The sequence below is a fragment of the Blastomyces dermatitidis genome (genome assembly GCF_000003525.1).
Source record: "Blastomyces dermatitidis ER-3 genomic scaffold supercont1.11, whole genome shotgun sequence".
NCBI lineage: Eukaryota > Fungi > Ascomycota > Eurotiomycetes > Onygenales > Ajellomycetaceae > Blastomyces > Blastomyces dermatitidis.
In genome coordinates this window covers 1,322,755-1,341,866 of record NW_025544784.1, presented here as the reverse complement: position 1 = coordinate 1,341,866, position 19,112 = coordinate 1,322,755, and the positions used below count along the sequence as shown (strand labels likewise).

The following is a 19,112-nucleotide window of genomic DNA, read 5'->3' as shown; positions in this document are numbered from 1 at the left end:
TAGAGGGTAAGGGGTGGAAGGGGTGGTAAAGGGGGGGTAGGGAGTGGTTGGAAGGGAGGGTGGAAGTGGTAGAGGGGGCTGCGCAAGCAGAAAAGCGAGCGTAAGCGAGCATTTGATGCTTGTATATATATATATATATATATATATTTGAAGACTGATCTGAGCTGCATGGGCTGGAGCATTCAAATATTATTTATTGATGAGGTGCAAGTGATGTCTCATGTTATAGCATTTTTTGCATGGAAAAGTTGGTTTTTCTATAATAAATAGAGAGATAGATTCTCTTTTCTTTTTAAAAAGAGAAAAAAAAAAAAAAGAAAGAAAGAAAGAAAGAAAGAAAGAATTCAATTTCTTTTTCTTTCTCTTTACTCCGTATAGTTAACTAGAATTAATAAGATAACGTAGTAGAAATTAGATTATTAAATGTTTTGAGATCTGCAGAGCTTGTAAGGCTTACATAACGAGTTCTTCTCATCCCTAGCTATGTAAGGCCTGCTGGTCTTGGCAACCATGCTGCTTTTGTTACATCATCGTCGCTGTCTTTCCGCATCGTGGCCTGTACTTGAGTTTGTCAACGCCCAAGACTACCTGGCCAACGTCCTCCCGAGATATAGCTTCCCCCCCGGCCTGGCATTGCCCTCCACTGCTGCTTCTTCCTTTCGTTTTCATCTCAATTATCCCGCCTGTCACCTATATATTTCTTTAACCAATTCCCCTTTTGAATTCCCGCCGCGCTTCCCCCGGCGCTCGCCTCCTCTTCCGAACCCTTGTTTACTCGCCCCTCTCCCCGAAACCGAGTTCCGCCCTTCTCCCCCTTTGGCAGCCATGGCGCAAATCCGTGGCACGGCGGGATATAATCTAGGAAACCAGAACCCATTTGGCGGTCCTGGAAGAGCAGATGCCACCAGCGATCCCAGCCCGCTTGATGCGATTCGAGAGCAGACAAGCAAGATCGAGGACTGGCTAGATACTCTCTCCGACCCCATCAGGCCGTATGTTTTTGTCCACGCCGCCTCCCCCTAGGCATTCCCCGCCCGTGGAGATAGACGATAGAGAAATCCCCGTACCTCCGCAGCCACAAAGCAATCTCTACTCATATCATGTCCAGCTATTCCGTCCCCGAGGGCTAATCGTATGTCACATGGGATTTATAGCTATTTACCCGCCGTCGGCCGTTTTTTGATTGTCGTTACTTTCCTTGAGGATACTCTTCGTATCTTCACTCAATGGAGCGACCAGCTCGACTATTTGAAAGATTTTAGAGGCAGTATGTTAAGAAGATCCCCTCCCCCTTTTTTAATTGAGAGCTCGATATCTTGGCTCTGTGAGCCAGTTAGCTTTGATCAATGATCTGCAGCTCCTTTGTTACCTGTCTAACCAATAAAAAAATTGTTTTTATGCGTCCGGTCTGAATTTAGTTCCATGGGGCATAACACATCTCTTCCTCCTCATAAACGTCATCGCAATGGTTTCTTGTTCGATTCTGGTCATCGCGCGGAAACATAGTGAATATGCCGTCGCGGGTCTTCTTGGGGTCGTCGTCACTCAGGCGCTTGGATACGGCCTCATCTTTGACCTGACCTTTTTCCTTCGCAACCTCAGCGTCATCGGAGGACTTCTCATGGTTCTTTCAGATTCCTGGGTACGTAAGCGGTTTGTCCCCGCTGGTCTCCCCCAACTCGACGAGAAGGATCGGAAGATGTACATCCAATTCGCCGGGCGTGTATTGCTGATCTTCCTGTTTATTGGGTTCGTATTTGCTGGCAAGTGGACCTTCTGGAGGATTCTTGTTAGCCTGTTTGGATTGGTTGCGTGTGTGATGGTTGTTGTTGGATTCAAGGCGAAGTGGAGCGCTATCATCTTGGTGGTGATATTGAGTGTCTTCAACATACTCGTGAATAACTTCTGGACGGTATGTCTTCCTCGCCCTCCCCTTTTTTCCGTAAATTGCAGGCGCTAATCAGAGCCTCATTTCAGCTACATTCCAAGCACCCACACAAGGACTTCGCCAAATATGACTTTTTCCAAATCCTCTCCATTGTGTAAGCTCCCCCTTTTATCTCGATTTGTGAATTTACATTCATCTCTTTTTACATCTAAAGTATCCCGACTCATCCTGACATTCCTCTCTAGTGGCGGCCTCCTCCTCCTTGTCAACATGGGACCCGGCCAATTCAGCGTGGACGAGAAGAAGAAAGTGTATTAAATCATCTCTTGCCCTCTCCTTGCCTCCCGTTTTTCTTCTCAATAAGCACGGCGTGCGGAAGAAGATCAACAGATAAAATCGAGAAAAAATTGATTCCTCAAAAAATCTTAACCCAAGCACGCAAAATGTATCGCTGCTACATAGCGTCAATCCATCACGGCATTGTCCCATCCAATCTACCCGGCAATATCTCCCTCCTTCCGGTCCCAACGTACTATCATCTCTTGCCTGATTTCCCTCTCTGTGTCTCCAATACCTACCAATATTTCGGATAAAAATCGGTTCCTGTTTTCCAATTTCCTCTACCGCCTAACTTGTTCTTTTTAACCCTCCACTATTTCGAAAATCTATTGCTTCTCTCATAGCATCGCTTACTTCAAAATCTTTATGTTGTCTGATGGTTGTCATTTTTTGTGTTGCTAGTTGCTTTGTTTGTTGTTTCTTCAGGGGTGTTTTTGCTTAATCTTACTATTTTTATTTTTACTCTGATTACTTTCGTTTTTTCTTACCTCTTTACTCTATTGACCTAGTCATGGTTTTTTTTTTTTGAGGCCTTTTATTCTTCATTTTCGTTTCCGTTATTTTTTTTCTACATCCACACACAAACTTCAACCATGCATGTATGTATGTTATCTATGTGCAATCTGATCTGTGTAAGGCCCTGTTATTGTCTGGGGGAAATTATTATTTTTGAATGATTCTTTCTATAGTTTTTCTTTTTCCTTTCCTTTGGAATGAAGCGGTCCTCCCCGCAACAATTATTTTCATCTATACGAAAAGGAAGAGGCTTTGATTCTATTGATTATTTAGTTAACTACCTTTTTCTGTTGGCTTCTCACTCTCTTTTTTTTGTTTATTTTTTTTTTTTTATCTCTCTTAAAAGGCCAGTTAGTTCAGGTCATTTGTAACTAGGATACATTCATTCATATCAAATAGATTGTGTAATTTATTTAATTTCTATACAACGTATCCGCAAAATCAAGCGCGATAGTTTTATCCTGACCGCTCCTTTTCTAAAGGACGTTTTATTTAAAACCTTCGTCCGTTGAAAAGAGGCAGGATTAGCACAGCACTTCACCTACCTATGCTTGTCCGTGGCATTCTTCTCAACCTAACAGCGAAGCTACTCAACGCGAAAAGGGCGAGTTAAACCACATCAACTGTGCAGTCGACCCGTTGAATGACTAGCTAGCTAGGTAACTAGCTGTTGCATGGTAACGTACCCATAGCGTAGTTAATCACTCTGTCATTTGAGTCAATTCATCTTATCTGTTGCAGTACTGACAACATTGATATGTCTTGCTTCTACAGCATAAGCAATAACTTTCTCAGCAATGCATATACTGATAGCTACTAGAAGTATTCACAGTAGAAAGATAAAATGTAGAGATCAAATATATAATAGCATTCAAGCTGAGTTGTAAATAGTAGTTGTGAACTCCTGTCTATATAAGCTGTGTGGCCAAGGGCCGCTAACTCCATTAGTTGCACGAGGGATTGGAATAGGGGTAAGGGATCTGCGAGGAGCGGGATTTCTTACATCTATCAATTTTTCTAGTGGTCAATCATAGATAATTTGTACTATATGAATAGAGACATAATTTTACCTGAATATGAGATCTTTCTCATAGAATTTCAAGTGATTTTGATCAAGTAGTTGTATATAGAACTGGGCAGTTGCACGGTTGCACCAGTAGAATATTGGTTGAGAGGTGCGGATACTTTTGCGTTAGTACAGTACGTGTACAATACGGAGTACATAGTTGTACATAGTTACATGTTCATCCAATCCATCACCGATGCGTCAGTAAGACAATAAATAGTAAGTAAAAGTCATGCTACGCTATATTTAGCATCTAGTCTTAACCACGGTAGAAGTAATGTTAATTATTATACATAACTTGATAGACATACTCCGTACACGTACCATACATGGAACATGGGGGATAAAAAGGCTAATTTTGGAACGGGACGGGGATTACTTATGCAGATATTAAAAATATTTTTGGGTGTATTTAATGGTTTTATTTGTATATACATGAGGAATGATGTCTTGTGCTTTGTGCGTGTGCTGGCTTGTGAGGGCGGGTAATAAATATCCAGGTGGGAAGTTGGTTGTAGGTAGTAAGTACAGGCTTCAGGCCCCAACGATGAATGAAGAAGCAACTTTCTCTCTGTCTTCGGGATTTTTCTAAACCTCTGTATGCATGGGTGTATGTGTAGGTGTGGGTGTGGGTGTATTTGTATTTATGTAAAGGTAAACTTGCGTATCAGCGGCATCAAGGGGTTGAAATGGTTAGAAGTAGGTTGTAGGGAGACGAGAAGATAATGAGGTTGTTGGGTAGAGGTCGCTTGGAGAGATGGTGAGCCGGTGGATAATGAGCACGAGGGTCGGAGGATGAGTTAATATATATGGGAGAAGAAAGGTTGTAACAATATCCTTTTGAACAGGCCATGCAGATGGGATTCAAACAACAACAAAATAGGGGGAAGAGTAGAAAAGTGAAAGAAAAAGGTAAAGAAAGAAGGAAACAAACGCCTTAAAACAAGAGATTGAGAAACAGCCAGCCTCCTTGTACTCCAAAAAGACGAAGAAAAGCAAAAGAAAGAAAGAAATAATATCAAACATCCATGCTCCACCGCCAAGGTCGGATAGCAGGCCTCCTCATCCCCTGCTGCTTCTCACCATTACCGTCACAATCACACCCCTCATAATCACCGTCATAATCGTCATCGTCATCGTCATCAATATCGTAAAAATACGCTGTCTCCGGGCTGCTTACTTCCACCTGTAGACTTCGTACGAGGTCGTGTGGTTTCAGGGCAATATCGAGGGTAGAGGATGGCCAGGCTGTGTGTAGTTTTTCTGGTTGATGCTGTTGAATAGAAAATGCCTTTCCACTATCGGCTGTAGCCTTTGAGGTGGGCCGGGATTGAGGTTGTGATTGTGGTAGAGGTGGTTGTTCGGAGTCTTCAGTGGGTTTCCATGGCCACTGCCAGGATGGCGGAGGGGTGGACGAGGGTTTTACGGATGAGTTGTTGTTAGAGGCCTGTTTGGAGCCGGTGGTTGCAGAAGGAAACGCAGGACGTGGAGAGACCAGGACGACATCCTCCGTAGACAATGGCGGGGGGGAGAAGAAATGATCGGACCCCTCGTGGATTGGAGGTGGTTTATCACGCCTTCTACTACTCCGTAAAGAATCTCTGAAGGGATGTTGTTGTTCTATCCGTGCTGATAGACGTGGACAAGGACATCCATCAAGCTGTCCGTCGCCTTGCCGTTGCATCTGCTGTAGCCTTTGCCTCCTTCGAGGAGACGCTGATGCCCCCTCACCCTCCCCCTCTTCCCCATTCCCATTCCCATTCCCATTCCCATTCCCATTCCCATTCCCACCTGAAACGGCAACCCTCTCAAAGCTCCCGAACATGCGATCCCGCGCAGAAGCAGAAGCCGTAGACCGAACCTTCCCCTCCATCACCTTCGCGCTGGGCGGCGGCTGCAACATCCAGCGCGTCTCTGTACGACTAACCGGCCCACAAACCACAGGCGGATGAAGGTCGTTAATCGCTGGATTCCTCGCGACGTAGTACTTCGCGGAGCTTCCGGTGTCTGCTCTCCCGCGCCCAGATAAACCAACAGAGGAGCCCTTAACCTCTTCCCCTGGCCCTCCACTAGAAGCGCCACCATCACCACCACCCCAGAGCACCTCATCTTCCCGCTGGTACCGTATCCTATTCCAACGATCACCTAGTTCCTTCCTTGATGGGACCAGGTCATCCAGCACGCCCGACACGGCATCGGCTATCACACCCATGCCATTCTGAAGCGTAGATTCCTGCGATAAAGTCTGTGCGGTCGCTCCTGCAACGGCAGGACTATCGATGCTACTACCCCCCTGACTCCCCGCATCATGATCCTTCTTTCTCTTCTTGTTGTTCTTGCCATTCTTGCCATTCTTGCCATTCTGATGGTTGTTATTGTTATTATAGCTATTGTTAGTATTTCTCCGCCCAGCCCTCCTAGCCGGCGGTCCAGGCCCCAGCGCAATCTCCTCTTCCCAATATGAGTTGGTGGAGAATGGCACTGGTTGCTGGAAAACGATGGCGGGTGGCTGGTCCGTTACAAGGTCATTGTTAGCGGCGTTATGGCGAACGGCCTCGCGGTGTGTTCTTGCGGCGTCCTTTTTCCGCCTTCTGCGATCTTTGGAGGAGGCGCAAGGGGTGCAGGTTGCGTAGTAGAAGACGGCGGATTGGGCGCCGCGGAAGAGCCACATGGTGGTATATTTGTTCTCCTTCGGGGCCCTTTATCTTTTATGTCTCCTTTCTTCTTTTCTGTTTTGCAGTTTCCCTTTAACCAGGTTGGCTTTAGCCCCCTTTTTTCTTCTTTCCAGTTTCACTAATTTAGAAATGGGATCGTTGGTGAGGGTGTCGACGACCGGGAGAGTGGTGTGAGAATAGATACAGAGACGCACACATTGGCGATTATTCTAGGAGACAGACAGGTTGTTGCTTGAGTAGAGATGAGATTTTTTGTTGCTTTCTGCAGAGTAATTATGTTAGAGCAGCTTGAGTAGGTGGGACGATGGAGAAGACAATAGAACCAGGGTAAGAATAATGTGGCACTTGTTAACAACGCCAAAAAGGAGAGGAGGAATTGGGACGGAGTGTAACTAACAGACAGACAGCACAGGCTCGTTTGTCCCACCTGCCACAGTGATGCGCAGTTACCTTTGAATTGTCCTATTCTTCAGTCCAATACAGGCCAATCGTTACTATAGTATGGTATACAGACTGTACTTGGGACCAAGTTCAATCCAGCGATGTTCTCAGTCAGTTGTACCCGTGAAGGGGAAGCCAATGAATTCAATTCCCAGTATTCTCAGTATTCTCAGATGTGGTAGCGAAACCAGCACGATAGAGAGGAGGATCATGGGGATGAACACTTCGACTCTGGTTGTAGCAGCTGCTGCTGCATGTGCGCAGTTGCTGGAGGGCAGCGGGACACCAGGTGGGGAGAGCAAGCGGCAGAGACGGAGGTAGATCTGAGAGATAAACCTAGCATTTAGTAGAAAGGGGTTGTTCTCTGCGGGTATTTTTAAGGTGAGTTTCCGGGCATTTATTTCGATTGAGTTGGCGAAGTTGTTTGAAGTTGAATGAAGGTGGTTGGTGGTGGTGGTGGTGGTGGTGGTCACAACAGATGCACCGGTACCAGACCCGGCCTTGCTAGACAGACATCGCCTGTAACTTAAAATAACAAGGTTCATTGCCTCCAATCTCCCCAATAATCTCCCCAATCATCTCCCCAGTAATATAATCCAGAGATTATCCCCCAAGAATCGCCCCAATACATCCCCCACTTTGCCCGTATCCCGGGTCGCGCGGTCTGGGCGTTGGGGTCTTCCTTGTGCATGTTCACCCCTGAGTTGAATTAATATAAGCGATTTGTCCATCACAAGACACTTTCATGATAGAATATCACTACTCCGTATGTGTGTTTTTACTCACCATTGAGAGAAAAATATTTTCCATATTTTCTTGGTCGCAAAAACTGCCCTTGTCATCCATGTTGTGTTTCTTTCAATTTCTGCACCTGACCACATGAATGACTGCATCGGGGCATGTGTGTCGTACCCTATAGTTATTAGGTAGTGCGGAGCCAGTACATCTGTAGCGCTTTTGTTGTTGCAAGGGCTTTCAATAATTAAAATCATACCCGGGTAACTTTCCAATACGGAGTACTACGCAGCGTAAGAGAATACTACGGAGTACGTACTAGTACTACTACAAAGTTGTTCCCCCTCTGTAACGGAAACAGGGATACTTAACCCAAGCTGGTTCTCTAACCAGCCTGTGGTACTGCAAGGATGAGATGACGGAGAACAAAATCAAGAGCAAGGGTTTGGTTTCTTGTTTCTGTTTTCAAAAAGGGCTGCCTGCCTGCCACATTGTTATTACTTCGATAATAATATATAACTATATTAACTATTATCAAGCTTTCTGAGGCAACTTTGGAAAAACTGGGACCTCCCCCTATCCACACTCTTATTTTTTTCTCGGGTGTTTGTCAACCAATTGACACAGCCGTTCATGCAAGTCATCCACGCCACAGTTTCGTTATGAAGCGCTAAGCTGCAGCTGCATGGTGATTGGGCCGCAATTCTTCGAAGCCCTACAGATCGTACACAGTACTGTACTGTACTGCTTTGAGCTGGGTCGATTAGCCCGGGCCCCTTTCTTCTGATATGGCCAAGAGAATGTTCGGCGGGCGCATCCTGTTAGAATGCGCTACTTTTCTTTTGCTATCTTCAAAGAACTTGCTGACCTTGATGATGTTGTTCTTGAGAGAAGTTGCCACTTGTCCAGTATTATAACCCGAAATTGGTCCATCTCGGACCAGTGGGCGAGCGAATGCGGCGTATTGCTGCTGCCCTCCCCACAGGAAACCCCAAACCCCTTGAGCATCTCCTCTTCTCCAGTCACTTCAATGGAACCATCAGGGCAGTCAAAGACTTGGTGCTGTTGCATTAGTTACCCATCACCTCGTCGAGCATTGAAAAGGTCCATATTCAAAAGCTGAGTTCATATCCAGCAACCTTTACAAGCTCAAACAACCCTAGAACCCACTTCCGCCGCAGCCCTACCACATCCCAGCATCGACAACTCCAGATGTAGATCACACCGCAGATGGCAGGCCAGTCTCTTGGAACATTGTAATGATGAAGTAACTACTAGCCCCCGTTGGAACGGTGTAACGGCGAGGGAATTGCGCTCCACGTATTGAAATGGGGAAGGGTTAGGAATGGTGGAGGGGGAAATCAATGAACGCCATTCTCTATGGAGGGATTTGACGCTCAGATGTAAGGTCGATCATCGATCATCGCCTCAAGGAGTTCTAGTGACTGACTGCCTTTATTTCAGTTACCGCGAAGTCGGCAGTCGGACATGAGGTCGCATATGCGATGTGGTTGTCTGGAGCAAGAACACAGACGATAGCAGCATTAAACAGACCGAAGAAAATTCAGACAAAACCCCTCAAGGGCAACAGATCCTAGCCAGATGGGAACATGGCCGAAACCACCACCTACCCCATCCAACGAAATAATTGTATCTCAATCAATCATACTCGGTGGAATGATGCAGTCCCTTAGTGGTGCCCCCCACTTCCCTTGTTCCTTTCGCGCTTTCCCTACTTTTTCCAACCATTGACTGGAGCTTCACAGAGGGGATAGGCCCAATAGAGCAGTACTCAGGACTACAATAACAATTGTCCTCAGGATGGAATAAGAAGGCCTCATGCTGTAGATGCCCTAAGGGACACAAGGAGTGGAGAAAATCATCAATTGATAGAGATAGCTAAACAAGTTTACATAACGATAGGGCTAGCGACCACTGACTGAGCAGTCAACGGGGGCGGAAAGAGAAAAAGGAAAGCTTGCAAGAAAAAGGTGTGCAAGTGAGAAGCCAACTAACTGCTAAGACTTCAGTAGATCAGGAGCGCAGCCTCTCTTTCAACACCCAGCAATAAGACCAACATAACAACCTGCTCCCCAACCCTCTCATCTGGATAATTCCAAGGTTTTAGCACGTCTCTTAGATAGATAGGTTGGACATAGTCATTTGATTGGCAGAGCTTGCTTGGTCTTTACGTATCTTGTTGCCGCCTTGTCATTGTTGCTCAGTGAGTCGCGAGTGTTAGCTTGATGGCACTGGTTGTGCAGCCGGAAGAATGTGCCTTGAAGCAAAGTTCGAGTGGAACCCCCATTGTCCAAGGCCTCAGATTGCTCGTGGTCCATATTTGCTGTCAAGCTGCCCTGAATTATCAAGCAAGGATTATGCTAATTTTGAGCTGTTCTCATCCAATTGACTTAATAATAGCCTTCAAGGTCAAAATCTCCCTGAGGCAGAAGGATCCGAAAGTCCGGGAGGCGTTTCGAGGGTATGCTGTGACTTGTCAAAGATGTTTAATTCCAGGCTTGGCGTAAAGTTCAAGAGGCGATGGTATATTTAGGCGTAGCTCGCAGTTCGGCCGTTTTGATCTAGAGTTGACTGATCCTGTAACATTTCATGTGGTATTTATCCCCAAGATTGGGGCTAGATGACTATGGAGAGTCTGAACAGGTAAATAAGGATACCGAGAATAGGGGAAAAGAAAACACCTCTGGTGTGAATGTCATGTCTGTAACTGAGAACCGTCTCTCTTTTTCCTGTATCTCCCACGAGCAGCTTTAATTTTTCCGGCTTTTCCTTTGTGGACACCAAATCTGCGAGCACACGCACGCATGTCTTCCTCCATCAATACACATGAGTTTCCTAAACGGCGCACCAGACACCATGGGCACCAGCAGCAACACCCCAGTACCCGATGGGCGATGATGACTCGACAGATTTTGGTGACTTTGTGAGCAATGAGGGTCAGGAAACTGACCTTGAAGAGGTTGCCGCGCCGTGGTACAAGTATGATGTTAAGGACATGCCACATGTTTACTGTCCTATTTGTCTTGGAGAAGTGCTCAATGGGAGATACCTGATTGAGCATAAACTTGGTGCTGTCGGCTTCTCCACCGTCTGGATGGCCCATGACCTTCAGGAAAACCTCTCATCTTGTGACATATCTTACTACTTTTGTGCTTCTTGGAAACAATAGTCACAGGGTTCTTATGTTTCCCCTGAAGGGCCCATGCCTTAACCATATCATTGTACGGAGTAAACAAGGTCTCCATGAGCCACTCGCATGTCCGCTGCCAAGCAATATTTACTGGACGCCTTGAAAAATCTACACGGGTGCCGGCACTGTGCATTATGGTGAGTAAGCCCTGCTTTCCACCCTCATTCTTTGGAGATTTAGTATTCTCATTTGTATCTACAGATTTAAATGAGAGGAACTGTATGTGGGACAACCTTCCCAGGATTGCTAAATATGAGGCACATGGCCGGCCACTCAGGCAAACCTTAACTACCATTTTGTTGAGCTCCTCAAGCAGGGAGAGCCTGTCTCACCCATTAAAGTCTCTGAGAATTTACGCACGGAGGAATTCTGTCTCAGGGACTTTGGTCTGGTAATGAGACTTGGTGAGCTCAAGACAGACAGCCACACGCTCATGGAATTTTGCTCCCCAGCTTGACTTCATTGAAAAGATCCAAGTTTTGCTTGTGGCGTGTGGAGCTACATGGTTATCTTTTCAGAGCTTTACCTTGGCTATACGTACGCCTTTCCCCAGTGGATATAAGGGTGGGGTAATAACTGGCATGGTCAGACGGTTGGGCCCACTACCTGAGTAATGGAAGAGGCATTATATCTGGTCTGAAGATGCCTTGGATCCCTGGTATGATCAGGGGACCGGGGCTGATCCAGCTTCAGATCTCGCAGCAACAATTGTTGGGGGTCCCGCGGTTGGTCGGCCCTTCTACCAGCAGTGCGTTGGTGGTGATTGAGCTCTTTTGCCCCAGTAGCCTACAGGTTATGAGACCGTTAAGCGTGAGCCCCGCTGTGGTCAACATGCATGGGTTCGATCCCAGAATGGACTTAAAAATTCCTAACAAATACCCTGGACATTTTAACAGTGCCAAGAGACATCCCAGGAGTGTGCCCTAGAAGTCCCTTTAAGCCCTAGGACTGAGTGGTCCAGTCCATTATTAAAAAGGAGCCATTGTGGGGAGGCCACTGAAGGGAGCCACTGAGAGGAAGTACTGTACTCTGTGGTAGCTGGTCCGAGGGGGGGTGTTGGGGGTCCCGCGGTTGGTCGGCCCTTCTACCAGCAGTGCGTTGGTGGTGATTGAGCTCTTTTGCCCCAGTAGCCTACAACAATTGCACTCTTTCGTCCTGAGGTTGACCTAATCGGGCGAAAACATTGTGCACTCCATTTTGTCTAAAGGATTTGTTTGGCTCCCAGAGAAACATCTGACAGCAGCGCAAACCCTACAGGACCCCTCATTCAGGGTTATTATGAAGATATACAATTGTTGATATGATCTTCTTCTCGTTTCTGTACGACTGCTATTTTTCCTCGCACTTTCTGAGCTTCTCCCTTCTTTTGATCCCTGGCGGTCGTGGAGATGGAGACCACAGAGGTCAAAGAGGTTTTGATACCGTTTGATCAGGACGTTCGCGTTGTCGCGTATCAAGGTGTCGTAATTGTATATATCTCATATGCACCAAGATTACACCGATATTCATCCTAGCTAGTTACATACAAAATATAGGGCTTTTATAATAAAAAGAATGTGCGATCCAAGAAGCTAGCAATTAGCGAGTATTAATGAGCAATTGTAGTTGGCCGATTAATATAGGAAAAGTAGTAGTAATACGAGGTTTAGTAGGGGTCATAGCGTACGACCTCTTATATCCCAACCCAAGGATTCTACAAGGTAGGGCTGGCGGCTAGTTAGTTACCGATTAGCTACATCTCAGTAATTGGCCAAGATTATGTATTATCATCAGGCGCATCAAGGTGACCATGACAGTGTCACAGCCCAATCCAGGCAGAATAGAATATAGCATGAAGCAGTATCCATTCCCCAATTAGGTGGGCTGTTAAACGACAATTCAAAGTATGGGGAAGAAAAGAAAAGGTTTTCAAAAAGCAACAGCAAGGTGCTCTGAGTGTCGATACCTTAGACACTTGATCCACATGACTAGCCCTGCTTTCACTTGGAATATTTAGATCAAGGCTTGATGACATTAGAATCCCTATATCTCCACTTAGCTTCAGTCAACATTATCATAGTTTTGGTTGTTTTCAATTCTTAGATATAGGGTGAGCATCCCTTGATGGAGACGATGTATGTACATGTACATGTAAGAGCGCATAAAATCTTCGATGGTGGCAAGATTGGGAGCTGGCTGCTTTTCAGGGAGGCATGGCACTCCTCCCTCCCCAATAACATCCAAGTCTGTCATCCTGTAAAATCCATCATCCATCCAAGTCAAGTAGAAGGCAGAAGAGGTAACAAAGTGAGATGGGTCCATATTGTTTATACACTCGTCCAACACACTCTCTCGACGATGGATTGACTCATCAGGATACTTGTTCTCATTTCAGACACTGTCATTCGCCCGACGCTCGCCTCTCCTCTCTCTTGTAGCCGTTTGTTCTAGCGACTGAAAGTCTATATCTACCCGAGATTTTGGCACTCTGAAAGTCTGGCGGATCATGCACGTCCAAGGCTCAAAAGGAAGGAAGGCAACAGGAATTTTGGAATATGGTTAAAGAAGCGTAGCATAAGAGGGAAGATTGTTAACTGATGTATGAAGAACAACCCCGGACAGGATCAAAAGAAGGGGGGAGGATAAAGATGCAGGCGACTGTAGCCATGCTGTTCCAGGAATAGTGGATGGCCCACCACTCCTCCCTCGATTGACCAGTCTGAGTGCTTTCCACATCATGGACATGGCAGTGGTATTGCTAGCTAGCAAAAACTGGCATGCAGCCTGAAAATGAATTGCAGAAGATAAGATCGCGCGAGCGAACCACCTTGAAAGGGTGAGGGCAGGAGGGAGCCGCTCGCAGATTTTTGATAGCGTTGCCTACCTAATTATGTAGGTAACGTTAAGGGTTGGGGGGTGCTCCGAAACGTCGTATCGACAAGAAACGCCCTATTCATGAGGGAAAAAAAAAAAAAGGAATTCATTCCGCGCCCTCCCTCTCTCTATCAGAGTTCCTTCCATCCCGATCACCTTTGCTCGCTCTATCATAACCCATATCATGTCGCCCGACTCGTCGATTTGCCGACTGCTGGTCCCAGTTCGAGGGTGCATGCATTCGAGTATGCGTGGCCACAGGCTAAACTAGGTGCCTGGGTGCGTTTTTGACGTGAGGAAGACTAAAAGGAACAAAGGAGGCTTCCTCCAGATCTATTTGCCATTGCCTATTTCCCAAGTCCTTTCCCCTCCCCATTTCAACTCCTGTCCAGGTAATCGACTCCTTGAGTCGTGAAATTTTTTCTCCCTTCTCCCCTTTTGCTCCGTGAATAAGTCAATCCTGCTAGACCATACCCGCACATCCAAACGTAGCGGCCAGCTCGTTGGGAATAAAATTGGGGGATATCCGCCTCTCTTCCCCCTTCCACGCCCTTCCCTACCACCCAAATGTAAGTTTTAACGGTGGGGGGCGGAAACCAACGAAAAGGCAACAAAAAAAGAAAAAAGAAAAAAAGAAGAAAGAAGAAAAAGATCAAACAAATATACACACAGAGCATGCGGGCCCTCCACCTTTTATCCCCCGGAACAAATGACCTAAAAAAGAAATGCCCTTGCTCTCAGATATTCTTCGTGCCCTTAACCACCTGCCCTTTAACCTTAGCCCAGTCAATGCCGCCATCGATTTCCTCGTCGACTTCGCCGCAGATGACGACGTTGTCGCCGCGTATTAGATACAGGCCATGTTCGACCTGCGAGCTGGGTTCTGGGTCATCGGGGGTTCGTATTATGCGCTCGACGGTCTGTGAGAGGACGAGGTTTGTGAGCTGGTCGGTGGAGAGGAGGGTACCGATTAGGGTGCGGCCGTCTACTGTTAGGATGATGACCTTTTCTGTTTTGGGCGCGGGAGGGTTAGTGTATATTTATATATACATATATTTGAGCTCCAAACGGGATGGATGGTTGCTTGTTGTTTTTCCTTTTTGACAACAGCAATAGTAGCGGAGGATTAAAAGGGTACTCAACTATTTATGTAGTATTGGAGGGACATGGTTAGTATGCAGCTAGCTATTCGAGTTCCCAGCCCCTGAGCTCTCTTCAATTGAACAGTCCTCCGAACGAAAGAGTCGGATGTAATGTCCCCCGCCCAACTCCTATCCGGGGCAAGGAAATTGCAGAGCAATTGCAGCGGTCACCGGGTGGGGAAGATAACTTCTTGCATTGGGGAGAGATAGATAGATTAGCACGGAGGACAAATGAGAGATAGTCCGCTAATCTGTATAAAACCGAACTTATTCAACTTGAGTCCCGGAAATATCACTGCTTTGTCCAGCGGCGGAGGTCGACAAAAGGCATAGACCCATGAACGTTGGCAGTTCTCTACGGAATAAATTAACGCCGAAACATTAACTTACGTTGTGGGGATAGCAATGACGTAATTTAGAGGTTCAACGCTGAACTCTAACTTTTTACACTTTGCCGGCCACTAACTCTGATTCTAACTATCGTTTACTATGTCGTTAATCTTTACTCCGTACTCTTGGGGAAACTGGACGGGAACTGATTCTATTACTTGAAAACGCTTCTGCTCGCAGTCTTCTCAGGAAATGTCCGATATCCCTCACAAGGGCTGCTGAAGAGTTCTCTCGAGTTTCATCTTCTTTCACCCTCCAAATCAGTAACTCCATTGTAACTAACTGTTCAGTTCAGCTAAGTTAGTTCCTTCTCAATGATACCCAACTCTCATAGTTGTATTATTATTATTAGTACGCAGCGACGACCACGACGACGACGACGATGACAAATCCTATTTTATTACCTCACTCTGATAATCAGAACGGCCGAAAGTTGGAGCTCCTAGACATCATACGCCAATTCCCAATAGTGTCCGTCCTTGTCCCTCATATGGGTCTTGGTGATGTCTTGAACCTATCCCGCGTCAACTCCCATTACAGAGCTGTTCTTCACGGGTTTGCGCTCCCCATCTCGGATCCTGCGGACTTGATCAACCCGGCCAACAGTAGCCGGCGCATCAGACCGGATATTCATATTGGAGACCACCAAACCTTATACTGGAAAAATATAAAGAAAAGCGGACAGCTTATCTGCTCAGAACCAACACACACAAGAGGTTTGACGCCACATTTATGCAAGTACTGCTCTTTGCCCGTCTGTGAAGCGTGCATCGTCAAAGTAGGTCTTCATTCCCCCTCTTATAGAAAGTATCGTATAGAGTGACCACTTTGTAACATTAATGCAACATGCAACAAAACAGGAATCCTTCCGCCAATCCACCTCAGCATACAAAAGTCGCACCCGCCCCTTATGCATCGACTGCTGGCTCTCTGGCCAACCCCACAATGGGCGGCGACCATCTGCACCACCGTACCACAATGATGCTTCCAACCCCGTAGCCAGCGCATACTGCATCTGTACCGCCAAGGACGGCTGGATGTGTTCGAAGTGTCGCGAGATCCAGGTCCGGACGGGCCAAGAGCCGATTGCGAAGTGTAGTGGTGAAGGGTGCGGTAGGCCGCCAGGGAAGGATAATGGTCGGAGAAGGATCTGTCTCTGGTGTCATTTGCCGCTGGTGGCGCGGCCATCTATGGAGCAGTCGCGGGAATGGTATGCGGAGAGGCATGCGTTATTGGAGGATGGTCGGTGGGATGAGTTGAATTGGGATGGCGAGATGGAGTATGAGATGGAGGTGGATGGGGGCGGAGGATCGGAAAGGGGATGGCAGAAAGATATAGAAGCAAGACAGAGTGCGCGCTAAAAGCAAACATTGTTTGGTTGAATATTCTGATCTGAATGATTGAATGAAGTATCAAATTTTTTCTATATCAGCAGAACATAGCATTAGCCACAAATCCATTCACCCTCTCTCACGCGGAGGATTGCGGTACAAAGAAAAAAAAAATAAAAAATCTCAAGAAACGGGATAGAATCGAAGATCAAAGCCTTGTTCTTTTGGCTAGTAAAGAAGATTCAAGAGAGCTAACCCAAACCTCACCCAAGTCTAATGAAATTGGCAATTAACATTGCTAAGCTACCATACATCCTAGATTCCCACTTGTAGATATTTATATCCCCCTATCCAAACAAAACTCAGAGAAAGGTTAGACAAGGCAAATCAAGACAATTTTTTTCAACGGTTCGGTAACCAGTACCAAATCCCCATCATGCACGCAAAGTAAGGACAAAAGGACAAAAATTGGGGAAGAGGAATGGAGAAAAAAACAACGTCCTCACCCCATCAACTCGCACGGTTCGAGCTAGCTAGATGGACTAAAGGCAAGTGGCTATTTATCAATTCATGTTGTTTACGTAAAACGTACAAAAACGAAAACCTGTCACTTCAAACCAACGCTGAAAGATCCAAGGGAACACTACTTCCCCTGCCAGCCCTATACAACTTCTGCCCGCCACGGAACTCCCTTGGTTTCGGAAATAGCGACTCATTCTGGAATCTAAATCTTGGATCCTCGATCCGTATTCTCTGTGAACTGCTTCGCGTACTACTGCCTCGGGAGCTGGGATGCGGTGAAGAACCACCGTTTGTAAGGGTATAGTTGCTTGGGTCGAGCAGGGAGCGGTTAGGTTGTTGTTGCTGTTGTTGCTGTTGTTGCTGTTGTTGCTGTTGCTGTTGCTGTTGCTGGGGTGCTTGATATTGATTTTGTTTGTCTGCGAAGGATGAGGGGCGAGAGGTGAGTGGGGTTGATAATAAGGATGATGTTCGCGCAGAAGAGGGAGGGGATGCTTGCGGTGGCGGGGGCGGAGGTGCTGGGGGAGCGGATGGAGCGGACGTCGGCGGTGGGGGTGGTGGATGAGATGATTGCGAGAAAGCATTTCTAGCGGCCTGCATTGCTATTGAGGCTGTAGAAGCTGCTGCGTGCGCCCCGTTGGCAACAGGCGGAGCGGCGGGAGACGGGGGTGGAGGGGTAGATCGTGATGGGGGTGGCCGGGGTGCAGCCGCTGCTGGAGGAGGTGGAGGAGCAGACGGTGGGGGAGGTGCAGGCAATACGGATGAAGGTGGTGGAGGAGGAGCCGCGGGTGGAGGTGGAGCCGAGACCTTTCGAGAAGAGACCGGGGGGGGAGGAGGAGGTTTCGATCCTAGAAATGGAGGTGGTCGTGCAGGCGTCTCCGGAGCCGATTTGGTAGAGAGATATGATATTGTGGATGATGGTCTTCCAGCTGGATGCGGAGGTACCTTTCGTAAATTTGCAACTAGAGGGTTTTCAGATGGTTGTGGAGGGCCACCGCCCGGTGTTGGAGGTGGCGGACGAACGTTTGGTGGCGGTGGTGGAGCAGTGCCAGTGGGAGCCCAAGGGCCTGGCTTCCGAGAGCTTTCAGAGTCGGAGAGATATGACGCATCTGCACTCGCACCTGTATCTATGCCGCCACGCTTCTTTAGCTTAGGCATACCCCCAGCAAATAACCCACCTAATTGCGGCGCTGAAGGGAGTGTGCCGCTTTCATCAGCATTGGTACCGGCCCCAGCTCCAGCCCCTGCACCTGTACGACCTTGATCACTATTACTCCGCAGTCTATTTCCGCCAGGGACAGGAGGGGCTAATCCACCGGGAGGTTTGGGAATGCCAGGCACGGGCGGGGCTCCGCCGATTGGAGGACCGCTTGATGCACCGGACGACTTTCCAACCATAGGTGCTGATCTGTCATTTGTTACAGCTTTCCTAAGACGAGGAGCACCTTTCGAGATGTCTGAAAGAAGGGCACCCTAAAGAACGTATTGTTAGATTGGGGGCCATATTGGAGAGGGAATTTAGGAACGCCTACCCGATCTTGTGTTATTCCTATAGGCCTGGCTGGTAGGTTACCACCAGGAGGGGGTGGAGGAGGAGGACCACCAGCCATAGGAGGCGGCGGGGGCGGGGGAGGAGGGGGAGGCATGTTGCCGTGAAGCCGCGAGATCAGTTGCGCAGGCAGTCGTTATGGACGGAGCAAGATGAGAGGCGGAAGGTTGAGAGGAGGTAGGTCGCCAAGGCTCAAGAGACAAAGCCTATTCGTAGGAGGTAAGAAGGGAATTAACGCCCGCAACACAGTTCCAACATAGGATCGTAGATAAATATACCCGGTGGGTATACAGTGGTGGAGATGGAGTAGGGTGCTGTTGCAGCAGATAAAGAGTTGTGGGCGAACGCAGTATGGTATGGTTGTTGTCCCACACCTAGAGTACATCACCGCTCGGTCATGGCTTGATTTGTGGCGCAGACAGCGGCTTAGGTAAGTTAACTAGTTAACTAAGCTAAA

General features: G+C 47.3%; 8 protein-coding genes across 10 annotated transcripts; 3 read left to right on the top strand and 5 right to left on the bottom strand.

Annotated features, from left to right (window-relative positions):
* Positions 1–406: 406 nt before the first annotated feature.
* BDCG_08502 (COPII-coated vesicle protein SurF4/Erv29) lies at positions 407–3,201 on the top strand. Its single transcript, XM_045424290.1, has 5 exons — positions 407–992; positions 1,155–1,267; positions 1,419–1,912; positions 1,978–2,042; positions 2,134–3,201. Exons 1-5 carry the CDS (start codon positions 511–513, stop codon positions 2,204–2,206), a joined length of 1,227 nt encoding a protein of 408 aa, XP_045273035.1. The 5' UTR covers positions 407–510; the 3' UTR covers positions 2,207–3,201.
* Positions 3,202–4,188: 987 nt separating this feature from the next.
* Positions 4,189–7,928, bottom strand: BDCG_08501. Of its 2 annotated transcripts, none has more exons than XM_045424289.1 (3): positions 7,712–7,837; positions 6,882–7,624; positions 4,189–6,746 (listed from the first exon to the last, which is right to left on the bottom strand). In XM_045424289.1, the coding sequence occupies exon 3, from the start codon at positions 6,478–6,480 to the stop codon at positions 4,828–4,830; it is 1,653 nt and encodes a 550-aa protein (XP_045273034.1). In that variant the 5' UTR covers positions 6,481–6,746; positions 6,882–7,624; positions 7,712–7,837; the 3' UTR covers positions 4,189–4,827. The 2 variants fall into 2 exon arrangements, with proteins under 2 accessions (XP_045273034.1, XP_045282580.1); XM_045424288.1 differs by having other exon boundaries at positions 4,190–6,746; positions 6,935–7,624; positions 7,712–7,928.
* A 198-nt stretch (positions 7,929–8,126) lies between these two features.
* On the bottom strand, positions 8,127–10,557 carry BDCG_17804 (uncharacterized protein). Its single transcript, XM_045426863.1, has 2 exons — positions 8,529–10,557; positions 8,127–8,394 (listed from the first exon to the last, which is right to left on the bottom strand). The coding sequence occupies exons 1-2, from the start codon at positions 8,729–8,731 to the stop codon at positions 8,376–8,378; spliced, it is 222 nt and encodes a 73-aa protein (XP_045282579.1). The 5' UTR covers positions 8,732–10,557; the 3' UTR covers positions 8,127–8,375.
* Positions 8,457–10,850, top strand: BDCG_08499 (protein kinase domain-containing protein; the record flags this gene model as incomplete). Its single annotated transcript, XM_045424287.1, has 4 exons — positions 8,457–9,063; positions 9,125–10,142; positions 10,291–10,324; positions 10,533–10,850. The coding sequence occupies exons 2-4, from the start codon at positions 9,907–9,909 to the stop codon at positions 10,848–10,850; spliced, it is 588 nt and encodes a 195-aa protein (XP_045282578.1). The 5' UTR covers positions 8,457–9,063; positions 9,125–9,906.
* A 606-nt stretch (positions 10,851–11,456) lies between these two features.
* Positions 11,457–11,780, bottom strand: BDCG_17803 (uncharacterized protein; the record flags this gene model as incomplete). Its single annotated transcript, XM_045426862.1, has 2 exons — positions 11,457–11,657; positions 11,751–11,780. 2 exons carry the CDS (start codon positions 11,778–11,780, stop codon positions 11,457–11,459), a joined length of 231 nt encoding a protein of 76 aa, XP_045282577.1.
* Positions 11,781–14,461: 2,681 nt separating this feature from the next.
* On the bottom strand, positions 14,462–14,892 carry BDCG_08498 (small nuclear ribonucleoprotein Lsm8; the record flags this gene model as incomplete). The annotated part of the gene is made up of 2 exons (XM_045424286.1): positions 14,462–14,733; positions 14,868–14,892. The coding sequence occupies 2 exons, from the start codon at positions 14,890–14,892 to the stop codon at positions 14,462–14,464; spliced, it is 297 nt and encodes a 98-aa protein (XP_045273033.1).
* Positions 14,893–15,295: 403 nt separating this feature from the next.
* BDCG_08496 (proline-rich) lies at positions 15,296–19,104 on the bottom strand. Its single transcript, XM_045424283.1, has 2 exons — positions 18,639–19,104; positions 15,296–18,579 (listed from the first exon to the last, which is right to left on the bottom strand). The coding sequence occupies exons 1-2, from the start codon at positions 18,750–18,752 to the stop codon at positions 17,200–17,202; spliced, it is 1,494 nt and encodes a 497-aa protein (XP_045273031.1). The 5' UTR covers positions 18,753–19,104; the 3' UTR covers positions 15,296–17,199.
* Positions 15,333–17,000, top strand: BDCG_08497. 2 transcript variants are annotated; one of them, XM_045424285.1, is made up of 3 exons: positions 15,333–15,450; positions 15,552–16,034; positions 16,117–17,000. In XM_045424285.1, the coding sequence occupies exons 2-3, from the start codon at positions 15,639–15,641 to the stop codon at positions 16,615–16,617; spliced, it is 897 nt and encodes a 298-aa protein (XP_045273032.1). In that variant the 5' UTR covers positions 15,333–15,450; positions 15,552–15,638; the 3' UTR covers positions 16,618–17,000. The 2 variants fall into 2 exon arrangements, with proteins under 2 accessions (XP_045273032.1, XP_045282576.1); XM_045424284.1 differs by having other exon boundaries at positions 15,333–16,034.
* Positions 19,105–19,112: the final 8 nt, after the last annotated feature.